At 42.6% G+C, this 23104-nt stretch overlaps 1 protein-coding gene across 1 annotated transcript in view; it reads right to left on the reverse strand.

Moving 5' to 3' along the window:
- PCSK5 (proprotein convertase subtilisin/kexin type 5) overlaps window positions 1-23104 on the reverse strand; it is a 739798-nt gene that overhangs the window by 95192 nt on the left and 621502 nt on the right. Inside the window, exon 21 of the mRNA XM_030193725.1 lies at window positions 19513-19615. Within this exon, the coding sequence (XP_030049585.1) occupies window positions 19513-19615 (103 nt within the window). The remainder of the gene's footprint in view (window positions 1-19512; window positions 19616-23104) is intronic.

The following is a 23104-nucleotide window of genomic DNA, read 5'->3' on the forward strand; positions in this document are numbered from 1 at the left end:
GATTTCTCTATTGAGAAAAGGATCTGAATATTTCACTTGTAAGCCTTCCCTTCATTCCCGTCAGTGTCCCGCCTTCTTCTGACGTCATTTCATCTTTCCGCAAGGGCAGGACACTGACGGAAATGAAGGGAAGGCTTACAAGGCTAGAGACAGACTTTCACTGCGGCTGCTGCAATGGAGGCAGGGGAGTGAGGAGAATTGTTGAGGGTGGGTATGGATGGCTGGAGGGGGGGCAGGGGAGCGAAGAGAATCGCTGGGTGGGTGTGGATGGCTGGAGGGAGGCGGGGAGAGGAGAGAATCGCTGGGTGGGTGTGGATGGCTGGAGGGGGGTCAGGGGAGAGTAGAGAATTGCTGGGTGGGTATGGATGGCTGTGGGGGGCAGGGGAGAGGAGAGTTGCTGGACATGGATGGAGGAGAGGGAAGGGAGAGAGAAGAAATGCTGGACATGGATGGAGGGGGTGGAAGAGTGAGGAAGGAGATGAGATGAGGGAAAAGGAAGAGAGAAAAACTGCACATGGATGAAGAAAATAGGCAAAAGCTGGATCCACTGGACAGTCAAGTCTGCGGAGGACCCAGCTTTTACTTACAGATGTAGGACAAGAAATGAAGAAGAAAGGCGGAAAGTAAAGAAATAAATGGAAAGGAAGCCCTGGAAATGGAGTTAAGAGGACAGATAGCAGCAGAATCAGATACTGGGCCAGCATGATCAGAAAAACAAAGTCACCAGACAACAAAGGTAGAAAAGATCATTTTATTTTCATTATAGTGTTTGGAATATGTCCACTTTGAGAATCAGGTGCTCAGCATTAAAAGTTTATATTTATTTACTTATTTATGGCATTTTATCCCACATTAAACATGAATTAGGGTGTTTTGTGGCTCTACATGAGAATTGTGATGATATGATCCCTTGTTTCATATTGTTGATGGTCTGCATTTTCCGTATGGGTGGTATATTGGTGTATTAAGTTCTGCCCAGTGTAATATTTATGGTACAGTAAGGTTCTGAGTGTGTTTTTGCACAAAGTTGTGCATAGTGTTTTGCAGTAGAGTGATTGTGGTTAGTATATGCTTTGAGCAACCACTTTATTCTTTGACATATGATACATATCTAATATCTAAATTTAATAAAAGGTATTAATTGTGACTTTTATTTTTATTTATTTATTTTTTCTGTGTGTTATCAGACAATTATGGATTTAAGCTCCACCCCTGGCCCCACCCTTAACCCCGCCTCCTTTAGCCTCCCCAAACAGTTGGGCCACCGACCGCCTATGCCTGCCACAGTGAGATGTACCTCATCACTACAATATAGTGTTTTGCTTTCCCATGTATTGCCCCATCCTCCTATATACCTAAAACCTTCTTGATGACACCAGACTTTGAGCCATCTATTGAAGTTCTCAGTATTTTGCAATATTTCCTCTACTTTTCCATAGGTAGGTAGTACTTCAGAAAAAACTACAGTCTGTACCCCTCCCCCAGCTCCTGGGAAGCTCTGTACACTATGTGAGATATTATTGGCCAAATCATTTTTTCCCAGGTGGATAACAACATCAGTGTTAGACTCCTTAGTCTCTACTCTGATTATAGTCAGTATTTGCTTGGTGCTCCTGGTAGCTGAGGATCCTGGAAGGCATTTCACTTTCTCGGGCCCCTTGAACTGTGTTCCAAAGTTAATGCCTCTGATAATGGAATCCCCTAGCAGCACCAATTTTCTGTTTTAAGCATCTTTATCAGTGCTTTGTGAGTGGTGTTTCTTTTGACCTACCTTCATCGTTTCTGGTTCCACCTTAGTTCTTTTTTTTCTTGAGCATCACAATGCTGTAATGCAGCAAAAGAACTATGTAGGGGGCAACAGTTGTGAGGGCGGATGCTTCTGTGTCACATGTCATAATCTACCTGAGCCTACTGTGTCCCATCTATTCCTGGTTTGTTTTATTCTTTGAGGCAGTGATGGTAAATTGGTATAACATTGGAAGCTGGTTTAATTGCATCCACTTCCTGCTTAAGTTTGTTTTACTCCTCTTTTATACTAGCAAGCTGAAGGCAGATGGGACAAACCCTATGCTTCCAGATGGTGCACCTTGGAACTAATGCACAACAATTATTACTTTGAATAAAAGTCATCTTGATTGGTTGGAATGGATATGAACAGGTGTACTATGATAGGCTTAACAATCTACAAGATTAAGAGGAGTAGGTAAGGTGTGGGGTAAGGTGGGTGGAACTATGTCTCACAGTGATTCCGCCAAGTACCACTATTAAAAATGTTCTCTAGGATGGGCAAGCAGTGAGACAATTTGATATAAAAATGAGTTCTGTTACAATCTTAACTTTTCTCCTTTAGATCCAAATATTTGCAATGAATATAGCTATTTCTTTAATGCAATCTCCAACTGCAAATTAAGGGACCCTTTTACTAAGGCGCGTAGGTGCCTATGCACATCCAATGCATGCCAAGTTAGAACTACCATCTGGCTACCGTTTGCCCCAGGCGGTAATTCCATTTTTGATGCGCCCATAACAAGCGGTAGAAAATATTTTCTATTTTCTGACACATGGCACTTACTCGGCAGTAATCGGCAGTTTACGTGCACTGGCCGCTTACCGCCCGTTTAGCACGTGAGACCTTACCGCTAAGTCAATAGGTGGCAGTAAGGTCTTTGGCTGAAACTGGATGCTGGCTGCTTTTAATTTTTCCGCATGTCCATTTTCAGCCACAAAATCAAAAATTGCCTTTTTTCCAGGTGCAATGAAAACTTGATCTACGCGAGTCCAAACATGCGCCTACACCAGTGCAGGCCACTTTTAGGTACACTTTAGTAAAAGGGACCCTAAACCAGCTGTAAGACAAGAGCTACTTTCTTACCTAGGATTTGCAATGGGAAATTAACCTTGCAGGAGCTTGGCCGCAGTTCAGTAGACAAAGTTAGGAAAGAGTTAGCAGTGTGAAAGGCAAGAAACTGAAATGTACAGTAGTCAAATGTAAGTCAAAATGTTCAGACTTAAAAACCCTTAATGTTGCACAGGGGTTTAGCCAGACTTTGGCGGGAGGGGGGTCCAGAGCCCGAGGTGAGGGGGCACATTTTAGCCCCTCCCCCGGCACTACCGACCCCCCTGCCATTTTTGACCCTCCCCCCCGCCACTGCCACCACCCACCACCACCTTTGACCCCCCCCCTGGCACCAACCCTTTTCGACCCCCCCCCTTCCCGCTGCCACCAACCCTCCCCCACCGCCGTCGCCGTCGTGTACCTTTGCTGGCGGGGGTCCCCAAGGAGGGTTGGCAGCAGGAGGTGTGTCGAAGGGGTTGCCGGCAGGGGGGGCCAAGGCCAAATCTACGGGGGCCATGCCCCCGTGGCCCCATGTAGCTACGCCCCTGATGTGGCAGTACTATAAACATGTCTGGATGGCTTTGAGATCTTGAATTTCCACCAGATTTTGGCAAGAACTACAGACCTTCTTTGTACTCTTGTAGATTTTGTTACCATAACCTAATTATCTGATGTATTTCATGGATGACAATATTTCTGAAATAGTACTATCTTTTAAGTGGTGTTTGTTATGTAAACCACATTGAACCTGAGCTTAATTAGGGATAAAAATGTCACAAATAAATAATGTCTATTCTTTCTAATATCAAAGCTAGACAGAGAGGGAGAGAGCATTATTTTTTGGGGGGAGGGGTGGTTGGTCTAGGTTAAAAGACAGAGCAGTATACACAGTCTGCACAATTTAGCTAATTTAGAGAACAGATACCAGGTAGCTAAACCTATATCCAGACAATTGAAATATTAAGGATAAAAATGAGAAAGCACTTAGCAGTATTGTGGTTCAGGTCCTGGAAGGAGAGTACATGGATGGCAAATGCCACCTACATGCTATTCTGAAAATACCTGTTTAACTTACATAGTGGGTTGGATTCAGTAAATGGCACTGAAAATAGGTAGCGGGAGAAATCAGCGTGCTATGCCATTCTATAAAGGGCACTCCAAGATGAATGTCCTTTATGGACTAGTGCCTAGCAGTGATTCCCATGCCCAACTTTGGATGTGAGGACTCACACCAGCTGAATCCTGGTGTAAATCCTGGCATGCAATTTGGGTGCAGATCCCTGAAATTCTATAATACTGCGCACATCTTTTGACAACACCCCTGACCCACCCATGCCCCCTTTTAGGTTACACGCTGTGGGATTTTGGCACCCAGACTTATAGAATGGTGTGCAGCCAGATGCACGCGTAACCCCTAAGTGGTGCCAATTAATGTCAATAATTGATTGTTAGTGTCCAATTATTGATGTCAATTGGCTTGTTCATCAGTCAGGTTGCACTCATATCTCTGGATCGTGCCGCATGCCTTTTATATAATTCATGGGAGTGTGTATTTGCAAGGGGGCATACACAGGGAAAGAGTATAAACAGATACAGCCTGGGCTCCCGTTCACACATGTAACTTTCAAAATACTGTAAGGTACGTGGGTATCTGCCACACTTCGGTGCTCACATGGCTAGCATCAATGGTTACACCTAAAAATTAAGGACCCTATTTACTAAGACGCGCTAGCATTTTTAGTGCGTGCTAAAAATTAGCACGCGCTAAAGCAAGAGACACCCATATATTCCTATGGGTGTCTCTAGTGTTAACACGCGCTAATTTTTAGAGTGCTCTAAAAACATTAGCGCGCCTACAGTGTGGCTTAGTAAACAGGGCTCTAAGCATGTAAATACCCAGTTATGCTAATATTTGATAAAGAAAGGTGCCTACTGTCCCTTATAAGTATGCTCCTACTGTGTGCCCTCTGCATGCTTCATTCTTGGGGCCTTGTCATAGAATTGTCCTCATTGTGCTGATATGGCTAAAGTTTTTTTTATTATTTGTTTGTTTCCCTAAGGACTAAGAAGATTTGCTCCTGCTCATTCTTTTGTGGAACGTCTTCTATTCTATTCATTATTATCTATGGGAAATGCACATCTCCGTATGTCTTTGTACTTTGTCCAGTGCAGGAAGCAATGCATTTCTGTTTTTAATTTTTCAGTGTGGCATGCAGAATCTGCCTACTTAGGGTTTACATTTTAATATTTAGCTGCATGTTTCTATTTCTAATTGGTTGTTACTTATTCTGTATTTGGTAAGGGTTTGTCTGTGCTGTGCATGTGTGATCAAGATGAAGTATTTTGCTAGTGTATAGTTTCTGCTGCATATGGATCCGCAGCTACTGAAGGAGGTGCACTGATATTCTAGGGTTTGTTGCCATATTTACAGTGCTTGCCTGTTCATAGATAGGATTGTTGCCATTTAAGTCACAGGAATTAATTCCATTTTGGTATGAAAGTCTTCCTATATTGGTGCTGAGTGGTGTTTTCCTCAGAGTTTTATGTTAGTCAAACCTCAATGATCTTTAGCCTTTTAGCAGAATGGCAAGAGGAGTAAATGACAGCCCCAGCATAGGTTAGCTGTCCTGAAATGACAGGCAGACCATGACTAAGTTATTCTGTGGTCTTCCACTTTCTCTGTCACTTAGCAGGGATGCCAGACATTAGCCCCACCAATTCTGATAAGACACTGCTAATTGATATATGATGCAGAGCTAGGAGTCAGTTGGAGCTGTTAATAAGTGTGAATTTTAACAGCTTAGGCAATCCAACTTATAATCATTCTAATTAATGAAGGAACTTTCTAGCAGCAGCGATAACCTGTGTGTTTAAACCATCAACACACTTGTTTCTTGTCCCCACCAGTTCCTATTGCTGTGATGATAATTGGGGATTTTAAGGGGTCTCTAATCCATGCAAAATCACAATGCAAGTTGCAATTTTTAGTAAATCAAAATACAAATGCACAAGAAATACTGGGGACAAAGGTTCAGTAGTCTAGCAATTGCACTGCATGTAAAATTCCACTGAGGAGAGGGGAAGGAATGAATAATTGAATTTAAGACTGTCTTGACAAGACCAATAAGCGATCATTTTTAAATGACAGGCATATTTGAATGGAATAATTTGTCTATCAACATCAGAAAGACAGAGAATTACTGTACTTGAAGGCAGCTTTGCATTCAGAGGCATTTGCAGTTTAGATTTGGATTTTGATGGTGAACAAATAGTTTTAATTGCTAATTTATAGAACTGACAGTGTAATCTTTTTGTGACTCTTATTTGTTAAGTTTGTTTATTCTGTTTCGCTTTTTGTTTTTATTATGTATGTCGAAATGTCCTCCGCCTAGAAATTTATGATCAAGTGGAATACAATTTTTTTAAAATAATACGTACCGTTCTACCCTTTCACTGCAAGAAATATATAAGGCAGATTACAGTGCAAGCAAAAATTCATAACTATAACACAAAAATGAACCATCAGTGTAAAGTTGAACCCCTTCCTCTTAAAATCCCTAGCTCCGGCCTCCTAGGTAACATTTTGTTCTATATTCTTGAATTTGTGTCAGGCCATGATATACTAAGAGCAAAAGAGCAGGGCTTCCAAAACCTATTATGGGGACTTTATAATCAAACATGTCTTCAGGATATCCATAAGGAATATCCAAATGCTAAAACTACATACTCTGGAGACTCGGTATAGGCAAATTTATCTCATGCATATTCTTTATTACATTTGCTAAACCACTCAAACTGACGCACAGAGCTAAGCAGTTTACATAAAAATAGCAAAGAAAAACAAAACACAAAAAAGAAAAAAAAAAGACCTACAGTACTGGATAGGAAAGAGGACCAATATATCAAGCAAACAAGTGGGGAAGACCAATAAGGGGAGGGATGAGGGGGAAAGGAATGAGAAACCTGGATTTAACCATACTGTCCAAATGCCTGCTTAAATAATCATATTCATTTTGGATATCCTGAAACTGCAACTTGGAAGTGACATACTCAGTATAGGTTTGGGAAGTATTAGAGCAAACGTAGAGACCCTAAGGTTCTGCATTGTATTTATTTATTTGGATTTTGCTCACACCTTTTTCAGTAGTAGCTCAAGGTGAGTTACATCCAGGTACACTGGGTATTTCACTATCCTTGGAGGGCTCACAATCTAAGTTTGTATCTGAGGCAATGGAGGGTTAAGTGACTTGCCCAAGATCACAAGGACCAGCAGTGAGAATTGAACAAGGTACCTCTGGATATCAAGACCAGTGCTCTAACCACTAGGCCACTCCTCCACTCTAGTGATTTTACTAAATACTGGAATTTAACTTACGAAACCCTCACTGTTTCCAGAACAAGGGGAAGACTCTCCTGGCCAGTGATCTAATGGAGGAAAACTGTGACTGGTATGAAACCACAGGCCTGTTTAAATTCTTTGTCTTTGGCTCTTGTTTCCCCAGCCATTGTACTGTGAGTAAGAGGAAGGTCGTTTTTGGCTATCCCAGCGATTGTACTGGGAGGAGAAAAGGAGTGGTGAGAAGTAACAGGGTTGCTGAGGTTTCAGCACTTGCTTGAAGTGGAAGCTGGAATGGGGAACCAGCCCACTGCCACTTCTAAGGAGGAGGATAAAGAAGTGGAGCAGTAAGATAAACTGGAAAAACAACAAAGGATCTTGGCCCAGAGAGACAGTGGACAACATGGAGGACATCTCTGGAATTTTCTAAGAGAAAGTCACAAAGGTGCTCCCATCTGCAGTAAACCAACAAAGTAAATACAGTAGTTAAAAAAAAAAAAGAGAGATAGTGATAAAGAGGAGTCTCATTCATGCTGAGAATCCTAAAGAAACAAATAGGAGACTATCAGGCTCATTTTCGAAAGTGATCGCCGGCCATCTTCCGACACAAATCAGAAGATGACCGGCGATCTCCTGAACCCGGCCAAATCGGTATAATCGAAAGCCGATTTTGGCCGGGATCAACCGCTTTCCGTCACGGAGCCGGCGAAATATCAAGGGGGTGTATCGGTAGGGTAGTGAAGGCGAGACGGCGGTGGGACAGGGGCGTGCTCATGAGATGGCCTGCTTCGCCTGATAATGGAAAAAAAAAGCCAGGCTTGACAAGCATTTTGCCGGCTTTACTTGGTCCCTTTTTTTTCACGACCAAGCTTCAAAAAGGGGCCCCAACTGACCAGATGACCACTGGAGGGAAACGGGGATGACCTCCCCTTACTCCCCCACCAATCCCCTCCCACCAAAAAAAAAAAATTTTGGCCAGCCTGTATGCCAGCCTGAAATGTCATACCCAGCTCCCTGACAGCAGTATGCAGGTCCCTGGAGCAGATTTAGAGCCAGGTGCACTAAGCTGCACGGAAGAGTCCTTCCCTTACTGATCCCTTAGCGCATCAGTAAGGGAAGGGCATGCATGAAGGAAATCGCATGCAAATGAGCTTCTCACTGTTAGCTCATTTGCACGCGATTTCCTTCCCTAGGAGGGGAAGCCAGTCGGCCAGCTCGTAAAAAAAAAAAAGGATCTTGCTGATCAGTTATGCTATGACGTACATGTTCTGTATATTGTGATGCTGTTTTGATAAATGTTCAATAAAGACTTCATACAACTTAAAAAAAGTGGAAAAAAAATCCAAGTGCTCATCTGGGACGTCTTTTTTTTTTTTTGTGAAAGGACATCCCTGACGTGCACTTTTGTTTTTTTGGCCGTCCAAATCAAAACTATTTTTACGCACAGCTTTTTCAATAGTACCAGTGAGATTTGAACTGACCACCTCTGGATTACAAAACCAGTGCTCTAACCACTTGGTCACAGCTCCACTTACTTGAATGTCCCTCCCTTTTGTTTATGTGCCTTCAGGTCTCTCTCAGCCACTCACAGACAGCTAAATACACTGTGATTGGCTGAGAGAGTCACCTGTCTGTGACTGGCTGAGAGAGACCAGAAGGGGCATAATCAAAAGGGAGGGACATCCAAGTAAGTGGAGCTGTTGCCAAGTGGTTAGAGCACCTGTCTTGTAATCCAGAGGTGGTCAGATCAGATCCCACTGGTACTACTGAAAAACCTACTATCTGCTTCCTGAGGTTATACTGCAACTGTCCCTTCCCCAATGGTCACAGCAGCTCTTCTCCCAGTCATGTCTATAGCATAGAATTTCTGGCAGTTGCCATTTTATCAGTGACATGGGTAGAATTACTTCCGGTTCATGCCACAAATGGGACACCTTTAAAAGCTGAAACAGTGCAAACTAATGTGTGGCTGTAGAAGATGGCTCAACAGCATGTTTATGGATGGCTTTAACCCAAGTCCCTGAAGAAAGATTTTCTGAAACCAGTGGTGTCAGGTGTTCTCAGGGTAAGCCAGCTGACAAGTCAAATATAGAGAGACCTGTGAAGTCTTTCATTGAAGAGTGAAGCCTTTTAATGATATCACCTTTAAAGCTAAGTTCACGTTTTGATTTATTTAATGCACAATTAGTACTCACTACATAGGCGATAGCACTTTATATATAAAAAAATCTAAGAGTAGCCCGATGAAAGAAGTGCTATACCACTTGGCATAAACCAGTATTGCCTGAAAAAGTGGATATTTGTCTGAGGGCAGTCTTTAAAATCTTTAAAATATTAAAGAACATATAGTTAATATTGAATTTCAGAAGACAGTTGGATTTTGCGATTGATGCCTATGTTACAGCTGATCGTCCTGGTTCTAGTATATGAACGTACCTTAGTAAACAGGGTCTCTAAAGTCTTGCTTGTTAGGGGATTGGTCTTTCTTACTGTGTAGTGTTAGGCACAAGTGAACAAGAGTAAGGCAAAGTATATAATTGAAATGTGATGGACCAGAGACAGACAACTGCCCCTCAAATACTACAGACAGATTTGGGTTTCAAAATATCTACACTGAATATCTGTGAAATATTTACATATGGTTGCACATCTATTAAACATGCTTGCAAAACCTGAGGACTAGTATTGTCTGCACCTGATTTCTTTCATTATTTTAAAACTTTTATTAATGCAAATTATAGCTAGGTACAAAAAGAAAAAGTGGAACGCAACAGGCTATTTGCCTCCACCATCAATATTTAAAAATGTACATATGCACTTTTTGCATCCTTAGAAATGATTGCACAATGAGTGAATACCACATTAAAGTGAGAAATTTCATACATCTTCCAGCACCAAACCATGAGAAAAGTTATCATTTGAACAGAGAGAGATCAGTCTATAAATGAAATATCCAATTAAAAAACAAACTCTAAATATGAGAGAAGTCATAGATATGACTACAGACAGACAGGTACCCTCCCCCTTCCTCTCCCCATACAATATGTCATTACAATGGTGGTTATTGAGATGCAATATTTTAATGATTTGGACAGTAAAATCTGTCTTCTGCTTGCAAGAGCTTAAAAAAAAAGCAACTATACCAGTTACTGAAGGATTTGTGGAATTGCTTTTTTGTATATTGAGCTGGGTGGTTAATTTATCTGTTTTCTGACTTCCAAAGTAAAACACCCACCATCTGTCAGAGACAATTCTGTCTACTTATGAAAGATGCAATGTTTAGCCACTGCAAAAGCTATTATGATTAATTCCTTAATATGTTTTTCCAGCATAAATACTTCATTCAAATCCCCAAAGATGCACAACTTAATTAATCTATTCAGAACTGTCTTATAATAAGTATTAATGAAGCTAATTACAGTTTGCCAGAAGGAGGAAATAGTATCACATTCCACATTACTAGTGTGTCAGCTTTCTGAAGGCATAATTATATTTCAGACGAGAAGCAGAATCTATGGTGCCAGTTCTAAATCCCCTGAGCTGGGGCTAAAACAGAGCCATCTTTACATTGGATCTCTATGCTCTATAGATCAGTTTCTGTCATCTCATTATAAACATATAATCATTTTACCAATCAGACTGTCATGATTGTACATTGCTTTCATACATTGTCCCTCTCCTTTGAATCATATGGTACTGAGTTGAGTAAGTTCTTTTGATCAAGGAGGGAAAGTTGGTGACTGAAATGAGGGTGGATGTGTCTGTTCCCACACTCTTAATTTGAACTGACATCAGTGGTGTGCTGGAGCCGGCTCTCAAGAGTCGGTTATTAAATTTTTCAACATTTTGCGAGCTGGTTGCTAAATTCCTTTGTGCACGGCCGCAATCTGTTTGCCTCTCCTCTCCTGAGCAGCAGGATCCTGGCACATAACTGAACTGAAGCCACCCTGGTGGTCTAGATGATTCTTCAGGGCAGGAAAGATCCCCAGTCTTTCCTGCCCACTGCCGGCACTGACCCTCTTGCTGCCACATCGCTCTTAGGCTGCCATTGTAAGTCTTGGCAGCCATTTTAAAGAAGATGTGGCAGCAAGAGTCAGCGCTGGCAGCAGGCAGGTAAGACTGTGGATCTTTCCCGCCCCAAAGAATCCACTGGACCACCAGGGTGGCTTCAGGTATGTGCCGGGAGGGCACCCTGCGGCTCAGGGAACCAGAAGAGCAGGGAGGAGGTCTGGAACAGGTAGGTAGGTAGGTAGGTAGGTAGGTGGGTGGGGTGGGGAGACTACTGTAAACGTGCAGATATTTTTTTTTCTCCTGGTAAAGGGCCACTAAACAGACATCATGTTATGAGAATCAGGTGCTCAACATTCAGAATTCTATCTATTTATTTACTTATTTATGACATTTTTCCCACATTAAACATGAACTAGATTAGAACCTGGGAGCATAATTAAAAACCTTTTTTTCCTTGTGCCCACTAAAGAAAAAAAAAGATGGCATGCTCCTTTTGCTTTGTGGAATGCAGTGGTATATTATAAAAATGCACTTGCCTGATTTTATTACTACTATTTTACAGAGAAGGTATTGATTAATTAGGGAAGGGTTTCCTTCATGCAGAACTGTCCAGAGTCAGTTTAAATGTGCCAACATTGTCCAGTTCAGCACATTGTTAGTAGCCAAGTTCATACAAAGTTAATTATGTTCAGTGGAAAAGAAATATGTTGGCTCAGGGTGTTTGCTGTGTGAATATTCAATCACTGATTCATTATCAAAATTTATACTTCAGCATGACAACCTTCTCCTTTAGTTTCTTTGATAAAAGCTGTTTACTCAGGCAGGAATGAGTTCTCAAATTGAAGGCCTGGACCCTAAAGATTTTTTGGACTGGGTCTCAGGATGAGAAGCCAGAGGGGAGAAATTCCAAAGTGCAAGCTGAACAGCTGGGCAGTAGTTTGTGAAAGCTTTTAATCATGCACCATTTTATATATATATATATATATATATATATATATATATCAAGTCCACCTGTACACCCCCCCACCCCCAAACATTGCAGGGCAGGGAGAGAGCCACCGGTTGACATTTGGGCTCATTTTCTTAAAGAGAAGGATGCCCATCTTTCAACATATATCAGAAGATGGGCATCCTTCTCACAGGGTCGTCTAAATCGGTATAATTGAAAGCCAATTTTGGACGTCCCCAACTGCTTTCCATCGTAGGGACGGCCAAGGTTCTAGGGGGTGTATCAGAGGTGTAGCAAAGGCAGGACTTGGGTGTGCCTAACACTAGGACGTCCTCGACCCATAATTGAAAGAAACAAGGCCATCCCTGATGAACACTTAGGTGACTTTACCTGGTCGTGTTTTTCTTATGACCAAGACACAAAAAGGTGCCTGAAATGACCAGATGACCACCGGAGAGAATCGGGGATGATCTCCCCTTACTCCCCCAGTGGTCACTAAACCCCTCTCACCCTCAAAAAACATCTTTAAAAATATTGATTGCCAGCCTCAGATGCCATACTCAGGTCCATCACAGCAGTATGCAGGTACCTGGAGCAGTTTTAGTGGGTGCAGTGCACTTCAGGCAGGCGGACCCAGGCCCATCCCCCCTACCTGTTATGTTTGTGGAGGAAACAGTGAGCCCTCCAAAACCCATCAGAAACCCACTGTACCCACATCTAGTTGCCCAATTCACCCATAAGGGCTATTGTAGTGGTGTACAGTTGTGGGTAGTGAGTTTCGTGGGGTTTGGATGGCTCAGCACACAAGGTAAGGGAGCTATGTACCTGGGAGCAATTTCTGAAGTCCACTGCAGTGCCCCCTAGGGTGCCCGGTTGGTGTTCTGGCATGTCAGGGGGACCAGTGCACTACAAATGCTAGCCATTTGGTAGTTCCTGAGATGGACATCCTTGGTTTCAATTATCGCCGAAAATCAGAAATGATCAAGTCTAGGGACGACCATCTCTAAGGACGACCAAATTTCAGGATTTGGGTGTCCCTGACCGTATTATCGAAATGAAAGATGGACGTCCATCTTGTTTCGAAAATATGGGTTTCCCCGGCCCTAGATGGGGACTTTTGCGAGGACATCCAAATCGAAACAAGGGTGCTGACAGTAGTGTAATCAATAACACCCTTTGGACTTCCCCCCAAACAGTAAATTAATAAAATATTAAGCCAATACATCTTTCCAGTCAGAGCAGTGAACTCCACGATACCAAAAGCCAAATACTAAATAACCAAAAAAAACCCCGATCACAATCTACTTGCAGTTTGATGTTATAAATGCCTTCTAACCGCTGCTCCAAGTCACTGCACAAAGCCACGCACTACGGTTTACCCTGTAGGCAGTGTGCCCGAGGTGTTTTTCGTCACCGGGCAGTGGGTGGAGCTTGCTCCCACGCGCAAACCCTGTGTTTAGTTTGAGTGGAGCTTTCTCTCACGCCCAATGCTGCTTGCTGGAACAAGAATGCTGCTGAAGATGATATTCAGGTAACACAAAGCAGGAAGTCTGCTCTTCTGTTTAGGTGGACAAAGTATTGGCAGAGGATTTCAGTTGAAAAGTAGGGCCTGACCTAAATAGTACTGGGATTTATGTCATTCTAAACAGATATGGAGGAGTGGCCTAGTGGTTAGGGTGGTGGACTTTGATCCTGAGACATTGAGTTCAATTCCCACTTCAGGCAGAGGCAGCTCCTTGTGACTCGGGGCAAGTCACTTAAGCCTCCATTGCCCCATGTAAGCTGCATTGAGCCTGCCATGAGTGGGAAAGCGTGGGGTACAAATGTAACAAAAATAAAATACATTAGGCTTCTAGGCTGCATTTGTTTCACAAAGAATGTGATTGTTTTCATCATAATGATTTGGCCTTGCATTTTTCTAAGTCACAGCTTTGGATCAGTTGAGCCATGAGTGATCCCCATGTTTCACAGACTGTCTTCTTGCCTTCGGTGTGTAAATGTATACTTCTGTCTCATCAACTGAGAAATGAAATGCCTCCAGGTTTTAAGCCTTACTCCTGAGCATCAGCTTCTATTCTATATCTTGAGTTTCCCTTCTCAGCTGTGACTTCAGAGTTCCCTTTTCCGTATGCTTCTGATGTTGCAAATTGTTTTGCCAGTAGTGAATGTGGTATTAAACAGAATGCAACAAACAGATCTGACATAAAGTTACTGAAGACAGAATTCATATCTTCCACCAGAAACATGTTGACAGCTTGTTTTTTTATGCTACACAATTAGTCTTTACATTTTGGATTTGTGTTTGCAACAATAACGCAGTATTTAATGTCTTCTTTGTAAAACACTTTTAAAAAAGTGTAATTCAATGTGATAGGTGCTATTTAATATTTCTCAAGTATGTGAGTGGTTTTTTTTTTATGCCATTCCTTATGGTAATTTGCTGGTTTTAACACTGTGTTCCAGAAACACTGTTTTAACACTTTTGCATCCGACTTGAACTGTGCAGAGATTCTGCATATTGAATTACCCAAGACTCCTGAAGCAGGTGCTGCCATGCCGAAACACAGCTGCTCTGTTGAGTCTTTTTGGTGTATCGTAAATTTTATATACAAGATCCTTTTCATCTTTCCTGTGGCTTTTGGAAGCTCCTACCCCTTCACCCTACTCTTTTGGCTTGCTTACAATTATCGTAGGGATTACTGTTCCTCCACTTCCTGTGGTTCTTTCTTTCACTGAAGTTCTCACAAGTCATTGCCTGCATCATCCAAGTTTAAGTAAACCATTTGGTTAGAATTTCACCTTCTGGACTAGACGGACTTATCTGATGAAAGGAGAGTGACTTTTGGCCTTCCAAATTGCTGGTCCTTATCCTGACCTCACTGACAGTCCTAAAAAATACTTAAAACAACCCACTCCGATGCTTCAAAGTAGTAAATTAAGCTACAAAGTAGTAAATTTAAAACATCAGAAAAAATATTTCTTCACTCAACATGGAATTTATTGCCAGAGAATGTAGTAAAAGCAGTTAGCTTAGCGGGATTTTAAAACGTTTTCGATAGCTTCCTAAAAGAAAAGTCCATAAGCCATTATTAAGATGGACTTGGGGAAAATCCACTGCTTAGGATAAGCAGCATAAAATGTACTGTTTGGGGATCTTGCCAGGTACTTAACCTGGATTGGCCACTGTTGGAAACAGGATGCTGGACTTGATGGACCTTCAGTCTGTCCCAGTATGGCAACACTTATGTTCTCCCCAAGCAAGAAACAATTAAGTAAAATGGTGCCTGAACAAACAGGAATTGAAAAGACACAGTGAAAAATCCACTGACTAACGCTGGGTCAAAAGACTGAAGTATGGTTATGGTAAAAGGACTGAGCACATAAAAGGAAGCTTTGCAAAGTAGTATAGCAGAAGTAATTGAACATTTTTACCTTGAGCTGTTATGTACTAGCAAAAAGCAGGAAGAAAGCAACTTTGGACTGTAAAGGTTGTGGCAGAGAGCAAATGAGCCAAGCAGCCAAAGGATATGCATTGCCCAACCAAGACAGTAGCCACATTTTGGTGTGTTTGGGACATTTTTGAGATTTCTGCATGTTTTTTTTTCTAAATTTTAAATGTGGAGATATTTCCTGCTGGTGGGCAGAGTCTGTACACCTATGTGGGGACATTCGCCACAATGTAAGGAGTTCATGCCAAAAAGGCATGATATCAGCACTATGTGCTCCTGCCCACCCAGTCAGAGAGCACCTGAGCATGTACATAGGGCTGCACATTTAAGCCATACCCTGGAGGGCTGGTGCCATTGTGAGGCCTAATAACAGCAGGCATAGGCCTCGATTTACCCCAAGGCCTGCTATCCTGCAAACAGTGCTTGAGACAAAGTCTAGCAATACAGATGATCATGATGGTTTACAGCTTGAAGACCAAGGTAATTCTATTAGTTGAGTGAGATTAAACCATTTGCTACATTGGATACTCTAGATGTCACCAGAATCAGAATCCAACCCCAATGTAGTTGTGGTGCCACCAATGCAAAGAAAAGTTCTTCAAGCTAGAGGACCCTTCGGACCCACCAGGACCCAGGAGGTAGCCCAATACAATGAGAAGTTAGAATGGTCCATTCAGCGGTCAGAAAGCATAACCAGCTCTGAGAACAGCTGCAGACATTGCACCAAGACCAATGGGATTAGTATCAAGTAGGGGCCTTTCTTTCCCTCAGAAAGCTCCACTGGTACCCCTAAGACTACCCTTCCCCACCACACACACTGACTCTGGAGGGAGCAAGGTCCATCAAGCTTAGCATTCTGTTTCCAATAGTGGCCAATCCAGGTTATCAAGCGCAAGAAAGAGAGGGGGTGAGGGCTGTCTGACAAAAAGATGAACCACCAAGTCCAACAAGCTCCCAGCTAGGCCTGCAATCTACTAACTATCATAAAACACCCTCCTAATCAACCCTCAAGTACCAGGCTTAGGGAGGGCCACTGTATACAGGGTCCATAAAGAGGCTATGAAGAAGCACAATATAAAAACATAGAAAAATGTAGGCAGATAAGGACCATTTGGCCTTACCAGCCTGTAGTTCCCAACCTCTTCCTTACTTTTGCTTTTGCCTCCACTGAATGCCTCTACCCTCTCCACAACCCATGCCACTGGATTGGGCTAAAGTTGACTTCTAGGAAGCCAGCAGTGTTTTGACAACCAACAGTTTTTCGGTAACCAGTGTATGTCTACACAAATTGAGGAAGGATGTAGACACAGGTTACTCTGTATTGGAGACATTGTTTGATTGTGTATGCCTAGCCATGGGAAGCCTGACAGAAGGATGTCTCTGGACTGGAAGGGTTTCCAGTTTGGAGCTTGAGAAAATGATGTCAAAGTGCAGATCTTTGGAGTGAAGGAACAGTGGCCAGGGATCCTATCCACTAAGCCCAGCCATGTCCACTGACGTTATTGGTTTAACCTTGATACTGATCCCACTCAAGCTGGCACAAAACCCTCTGGTTGAACCAGAAAGAGTAGAAGATAGATTTCCTAAGTGGAGCTGCACAGAGTGCACCATTCAAAAGCTGTTATGGGATTTGTGGAAGATCCACTACCTCTAGCTGTTATTAGTTTGGTGGAAGAAAAGTGGTTTGCTTGGGTCCACAAAGAGATTTATAGTTGAATACACCCAGATCCCACCCAATGTTCCCTCTAAGCTGTGCTGGAGTCCTCCACCTACATTTCTGCCAGTGGCGGTGCTGTTTCAATAGCACATTTTCAATAGCATTTTCTTCAGAACTCCAGAGAACCTGTCTGTCCCTAGTGATTGAAAATACAATATTGAAGCACTACCCCCCACTGGAGGACTCCCACACAGCTTAGAGGGAACACTAAGCCCACCAACAATGTAGTCAGTCTATGTGACCTCGTTATTAAGGGAAGCATGAAGTGTCAATTCAAGCATTGGCAGACAGGGAAGATCTATTAAGAAGCACTAGGGCTGATATTCAGACCATGGGAGGTAACTGGGCTGTCTCCTGCAGTTGGCTCAACCTGAAGCTCAATGATGGAAGGGTAAAGAGAGAAATTTATTTCAACAGATTTCCAGTTTATTTTCTGCTAAGCTACCTCAGTTGAGTTGTGGAGGAGTAGCCTGGTGGTTAGTGCAGCGGACTTGGATCCTGGGGAACTCAGTTTGATTCCCGCTGCAGCTGCTTGCGACTATGGGAAAGTCACTTAACCCTCCATTGCCCCAGGTACAAATAAGTACCTGTATATACTATCTAAACCGCTTTGAACGTAGTTGTACAAAAACCATAGAAAGGTGGTATTTCAGGTCCCATTTCCTTTTATCCATGATATAATTGTTCCTCAGGTATACATTTATGTTCTATATTAATAATGAAGGGGTCCATTCCTGCAAATTTGGTAGATTGTCATTATAATACGTGCCCCACCAAACTGCTATAATGTGAGAGTTATAATAGGACTTAGGTTGCCATTTCTAAATCTGGGTGTTCCAATGGTATACAGGGAGTGCGTATAGGTCTCTTCTAGTATGAGGACTGCCAGGTGGTTACTAATATTTAAGGGGTATCTCCCACAAGGAGATTAACATGAAGGAGTTGGAATATGCTTACTAGTTGAAAAAAATAGGTTACATTAAAAAATTATAGACAATATTAATGTAACAGAGGACTTACCTGTCTGGGTCTAAATTCTTTGCAGGCAAAATGTTTTGAGTTTGCTATGCTTTTCCGTATTACACGGGAAGGTCATAAGTGAACCTCCACAGTCTGTTTGAAGGGTGTGTGTTTTATAAAGTATATAGGTAAATGCCAGCTCTTCCCATCCCTTGCCCTCCCGTGAAGTTGGATTGCATATGCTTACATAGGGTGTACTTGCATAATTTTATGCAAAGATACTCCAGGAAATTTTTGAAAGGATCTTTCTGAATGTTTCACTTCTGGAATTGCCTTTCCAAATTGCTTCCTTGAAATACAGAGGACATACGTATGCAAGTACTTTTAGAATACAGCCTCCCTGAATAGTCCCCATTAATTTACAAATGTTCCTGCACAAAGTTTGACTTTTTCTATACATAGCATACCATGTGTGGGTCTGCACAAATTTAAGAAAATACACCTGTTCCTCACAGCTCCGGCTATGCTCTGGCCAAACTACGCCTCAGGCAAGGCTTCCCTGTAGACCACTAAAGGTATTTATGCTCTCATATGCAAATTTATAACTGCCATTTCCCCGCATGTCAAAAATGCCTGCCATGGAAGAATTTCAGAGACGGTGGTGTGTGCAGCTCCCATGTGGCAGAGGAGCAGCACTTCAACTGCTGCTGTATCCCACTCCCTCCCCAACAGAAAGTTTGCATGGGGGGAGGAGGAGTGGGAGAGGATGCAGATGTGCTTGTGAGTGGGCCTGGGCTTAAAGTCCCACACTGCAGCAGTCAATGATGGAGGGTGGAGAATGGAGGTAGGGTGACTGCACTGACATTGGTGTCAGCAGGAGAGGGGAGAGAGAGATGAGATTCTGGTCATCTTGCTGGAGGGTAGGGGAAGGTAGAGGTGATTCTGGCCACTGGAGAGAGGGGCAGGTAGGAAGGAAAAAAGGAAATGCTGGCCACCATGGAGGGTGGAACAAAGGAAGGAAAGAGGAGATGCTGGCCATCAAAAGAGGGGCAAAAGGGAGGGGAAGAGGAAATGCCTGCCACCATGGAGAAGATAGGGTCTGAGGCCAGTGTGGGGGGGGGGGAGCATATGGCTAAAGGTTCACCCAGAGTGTCAAATACCCCAGGGCTAGCCTCTCTTTTAAGATTATTTTGTAGCTCCATCATTCCTTTATTAACTTAAGCTCAATTCACAACCATTAAAAATGTCACTTACTTGGTGATGGCACAGCCAACACAGTCACTTTCAGATGGTCCTGTACACTTCGAGCAAGATGCATCGCAATATCGGCAGTATCCAGAGTCATCAATGTATTCCCCTGGAAGACCAGAAGTGAAAAGTTCAAGCTGTTCTGCAACAGAGGCAATTCAGCCTGTGTCTTGTTAGGGAAAAGTCATTTAAAAAGTACAGTGATGTTCTGAATATCATTTCCCCACCTTGAACTTCAACATGCAAATTCAAACAAGAAATTCACTGACAGCTGAAGCAGTGACATTTAAATAGTGCAACAACATAAAGAATAAACCTCAGCTTTTTAGCCGTCCAAACCTTTTTAAAACTCCGCTAAGCTAAATGCCTTTACCACATTCTCTGGCAACAAATTCCAGAGTTTAATTACACATTGAGTGAAGAAAATGTTTCTCCGATTCATTTTAAATTTACTACATTGTAGCTTAATCGCACGCCCCCTAGTCCTAGTATTTTTGGAAAACATAAACAGACGCTTCACATCTACCCGTTCCACTCCACTCATTATTTTATAGACCTCTATCTTATCTCCCCTCAGCCGCCTTTTCTCCAAGCTGAAGAGCCGTAGCCGCTTTGCCTTTCCTCATAGGAAAGTCGTCCCATCCCCTTTATCATTTTCGGCGCCCTTCTCTGCACCTTTTCTAATTCCACTATATCTTTTTTGAGATAAGAGGACCAGAATTGAACACAATATTCAAGGTGCAGTCGCACCATGGAGCGATACAAAAGCATTATAACATCCTCATTTTTGTTTTCCATACCTTTCCTAATAATACTTAACATTCTATTTACTTTCTTACCCGCAGCAGCACACTGAGCAGAAGGTTTCAATGTATCTTCAACGATGACACCTAGATCCTTTTCTTGGTCTGTGACTCCTAAGTGGAACCTTGCATCTGTAGTCTGCTCTCCACTCCCCCTACACCCTCAACCTAGCTAAGCTTCTGCAAAGAGGTAGATCTTGGAGGGATATGGGCAGGTGAAGGGCATGCCAAGCAATTGGGCATGATTTTCTAGAATACTGTCATTTACATGCCTAATTGCCAGTGCTTAGGTTCCCCTTCTTTGGTCGTCATTTTGGAAAGTGCCTGACTCCTGTTGCTGCTCTTGAATAATGGGGGTTCCTGACGAAGGATTGGCTCTGCAGAACCAGCGGTTTCAGAGTTTGTGACTTGTAATTTATGAACCGTGACTTCAGTTTCAGATACATGTTATCCCTCTTCCTTGATTGTGAACGAACAAGAGTAGGGGCATTTGTGATATGAACTTCAGTATCAGAGTCTACGTTTAGGTTGGAGACACCTGATTTAATTGCAGTGGAAGTACACACTCATATGTTGTACTTTTTGATTTTGCAAACCCAACACATTCACTTTGATTATGGTTCACTTTCAGATGTATCTAGGTATCAAATGAGAGCCCTATACAGTAGGTTCATAGTTCTTAACTGCTATAGGAGCCTTAGGTGCAGGAGCATCACTGCTTAGCTAACTGAGAGGAACCATTATCTACACAAAAATTTATTTCAGGAGTGATACATCCTCTGTTTTGTTTTTGCATAAGGATTTTTTTCATCTTTACAGTACTTAGATGATAGCATTTACGCTGGCTTGTGAGCTGGCATAAGTGCTTACGCTTAAAGTTAGGCATGAAAATATGGACTTACGAAAGTATTCTACAAAGGAAATTTCTCACTGAACTATCGTTATAGAATGCTGCTTAGAACCCAAATGTTTGGTGCCTAACTTTAGTTGACCTTTCTTGAACTTACCCCTGTCTGTATGTATTGGGGGCGGACTGAGAGTGGTCTGGACCCTTGGCCACTGCCCGACACACCATCGACTGCCACGCTGCTGCCCCTCCTACCACCGCAGCCAATGCCCCTGCTGCCTCGGTCCTACCTGAAGGGTCCTGGTAGTCTAGTGGTCTATGCGGGGAGGAAGCATGCTGTTTCCTGCCTGCTGTGCTGCTGCTATTCCCCTGCCTGCCGTCACCACCGTGTTTTCAAAATGGTGTCCGAGATTTCCCGCAGTGGTCTCGACAGGCTCATGAGACTTCCACAGGGAGCCTTGGCTGCCATTTTTAAAATATGGTGGTGCCGGGCAGCAGGAATAACGGCAGCACAATGGGCAGGAAAGAACATGTTTCCCCCTGCAGAGGCAACTAGATCACCAGTAGTGCGCCTTTAAAGGAAGGACTAGGGAGGGCTGTAGTGTGCAGTGGGCATCCGGGCAGAGCCTCTGGGCCCTCAGGCACTGCCTGGTTGCCCGAATGGTCAGTCCACCCCTGGTATGTATATTTGTAAATGTGTTTCTTCTAATGCATTTACACACCATTCAAGAAAATGCAGCCCAACTTGGCAGTGGAAGCTCATGAGCTACCTTTGACCTAAAGGGGCTGATATTTAGACTGCAGGAGGTAGCCGGGCAGAAAATGTCTAATCTTCTCCAAGTCAGAGGCTAAAATCAGGCACTTTCTCTCTCCCTGTCTCTCTGAGAAACAGACATACTCACTCTGACTCTCCATAAACAGAACTCAAGAACAGTTACTTAAAATAGTAGGTGTTACCCTAGGGACTTCTTGCTTTTTTTCAAGTAGCATGCTCAAGAGTTAAATATGTATGAGTTTGACCCAATGCTCTGCAATAAAAAATCTAATATATATTTATAATGTTTTACTTTGACTGTTTTTTCTATTAAGCGTTGTCAGCTTTTGGTTATTGAACTTCCTCAGCAACACCAAGTAACTAAGCTAAAATTTAATAAATTAGAACATAAGATTACAAAAAGGTTGCATCAAGCCCGGTATCCTGCTTCCAACAGTGGCTAATCCAGGCCATAAGACCTGGCAGGATTCCAAAGGTAGATAGATTCCATGCTGCTTATCCCCAGGGATAGGCAGTGGCTTTCCCCAAGTCTATCTTGCTAATAATAATTTATGGACTTTTCTTCCAGGAACTTGCCCAAATCTTTTTAAAGAGCTTTAACCACATCCACCTGAAGTGAATTCCAGAGCTTAACCTTATGTGAAATCCTGCAAATTTCTTCACAGTAACAAAAATATCAGTAAGAAAAAAGTTTAATTTTATGACAATACTGTTGAAAATAAGGATCCCAAAGATTTTTCCTAGAGTAGAAAAAGGAAAAGAAAAAGCAAATAGTAGTAATACATTAAAAGCTTGACCTTGCATAGGTTGTCTTGATAGAAAATAGGACATCCAAGACTGGACATTTACAATTTGCAGAGTATTTTACAAAAGGCTCCATGAACACAGAGCTTTTTATAAGATTCCCATAAAGCTGTGTGATAATACAACACGTATTTTGCTATGTGTCCAGAAGGAATGTTCATTTTAACTGCTATCCCATGATTCAAAGCAGACAGATCAGACAAGGCAGAAGATTGTGCCCAGTGCCACTCTCCCTCCTGCCATCACATCAGTGCAGAGTGTAATCAAAATGGGCTGCCAGCCACCATCTGCTTCCTTCCCTGATCTTGACTCTTGGCAAGTCTGCAGGAAAAGGAAGAATTTGAAGCCTTCTTGTGGCCACAGAATTGT

This window comes from Microcaecilia unicolor, chromosome 2, assembly GCF_901765095.1.
Source record: "Microcaecilia unicolor chromosome 2, aMicUni1.1, whole genome shotgun sequence".
NCBI lineage: Eukaryota > Metazoa > Chordata > Amphibia > Gymnophiona > Siphonopidae > Microcaecilia > Microcaecilia unicolor.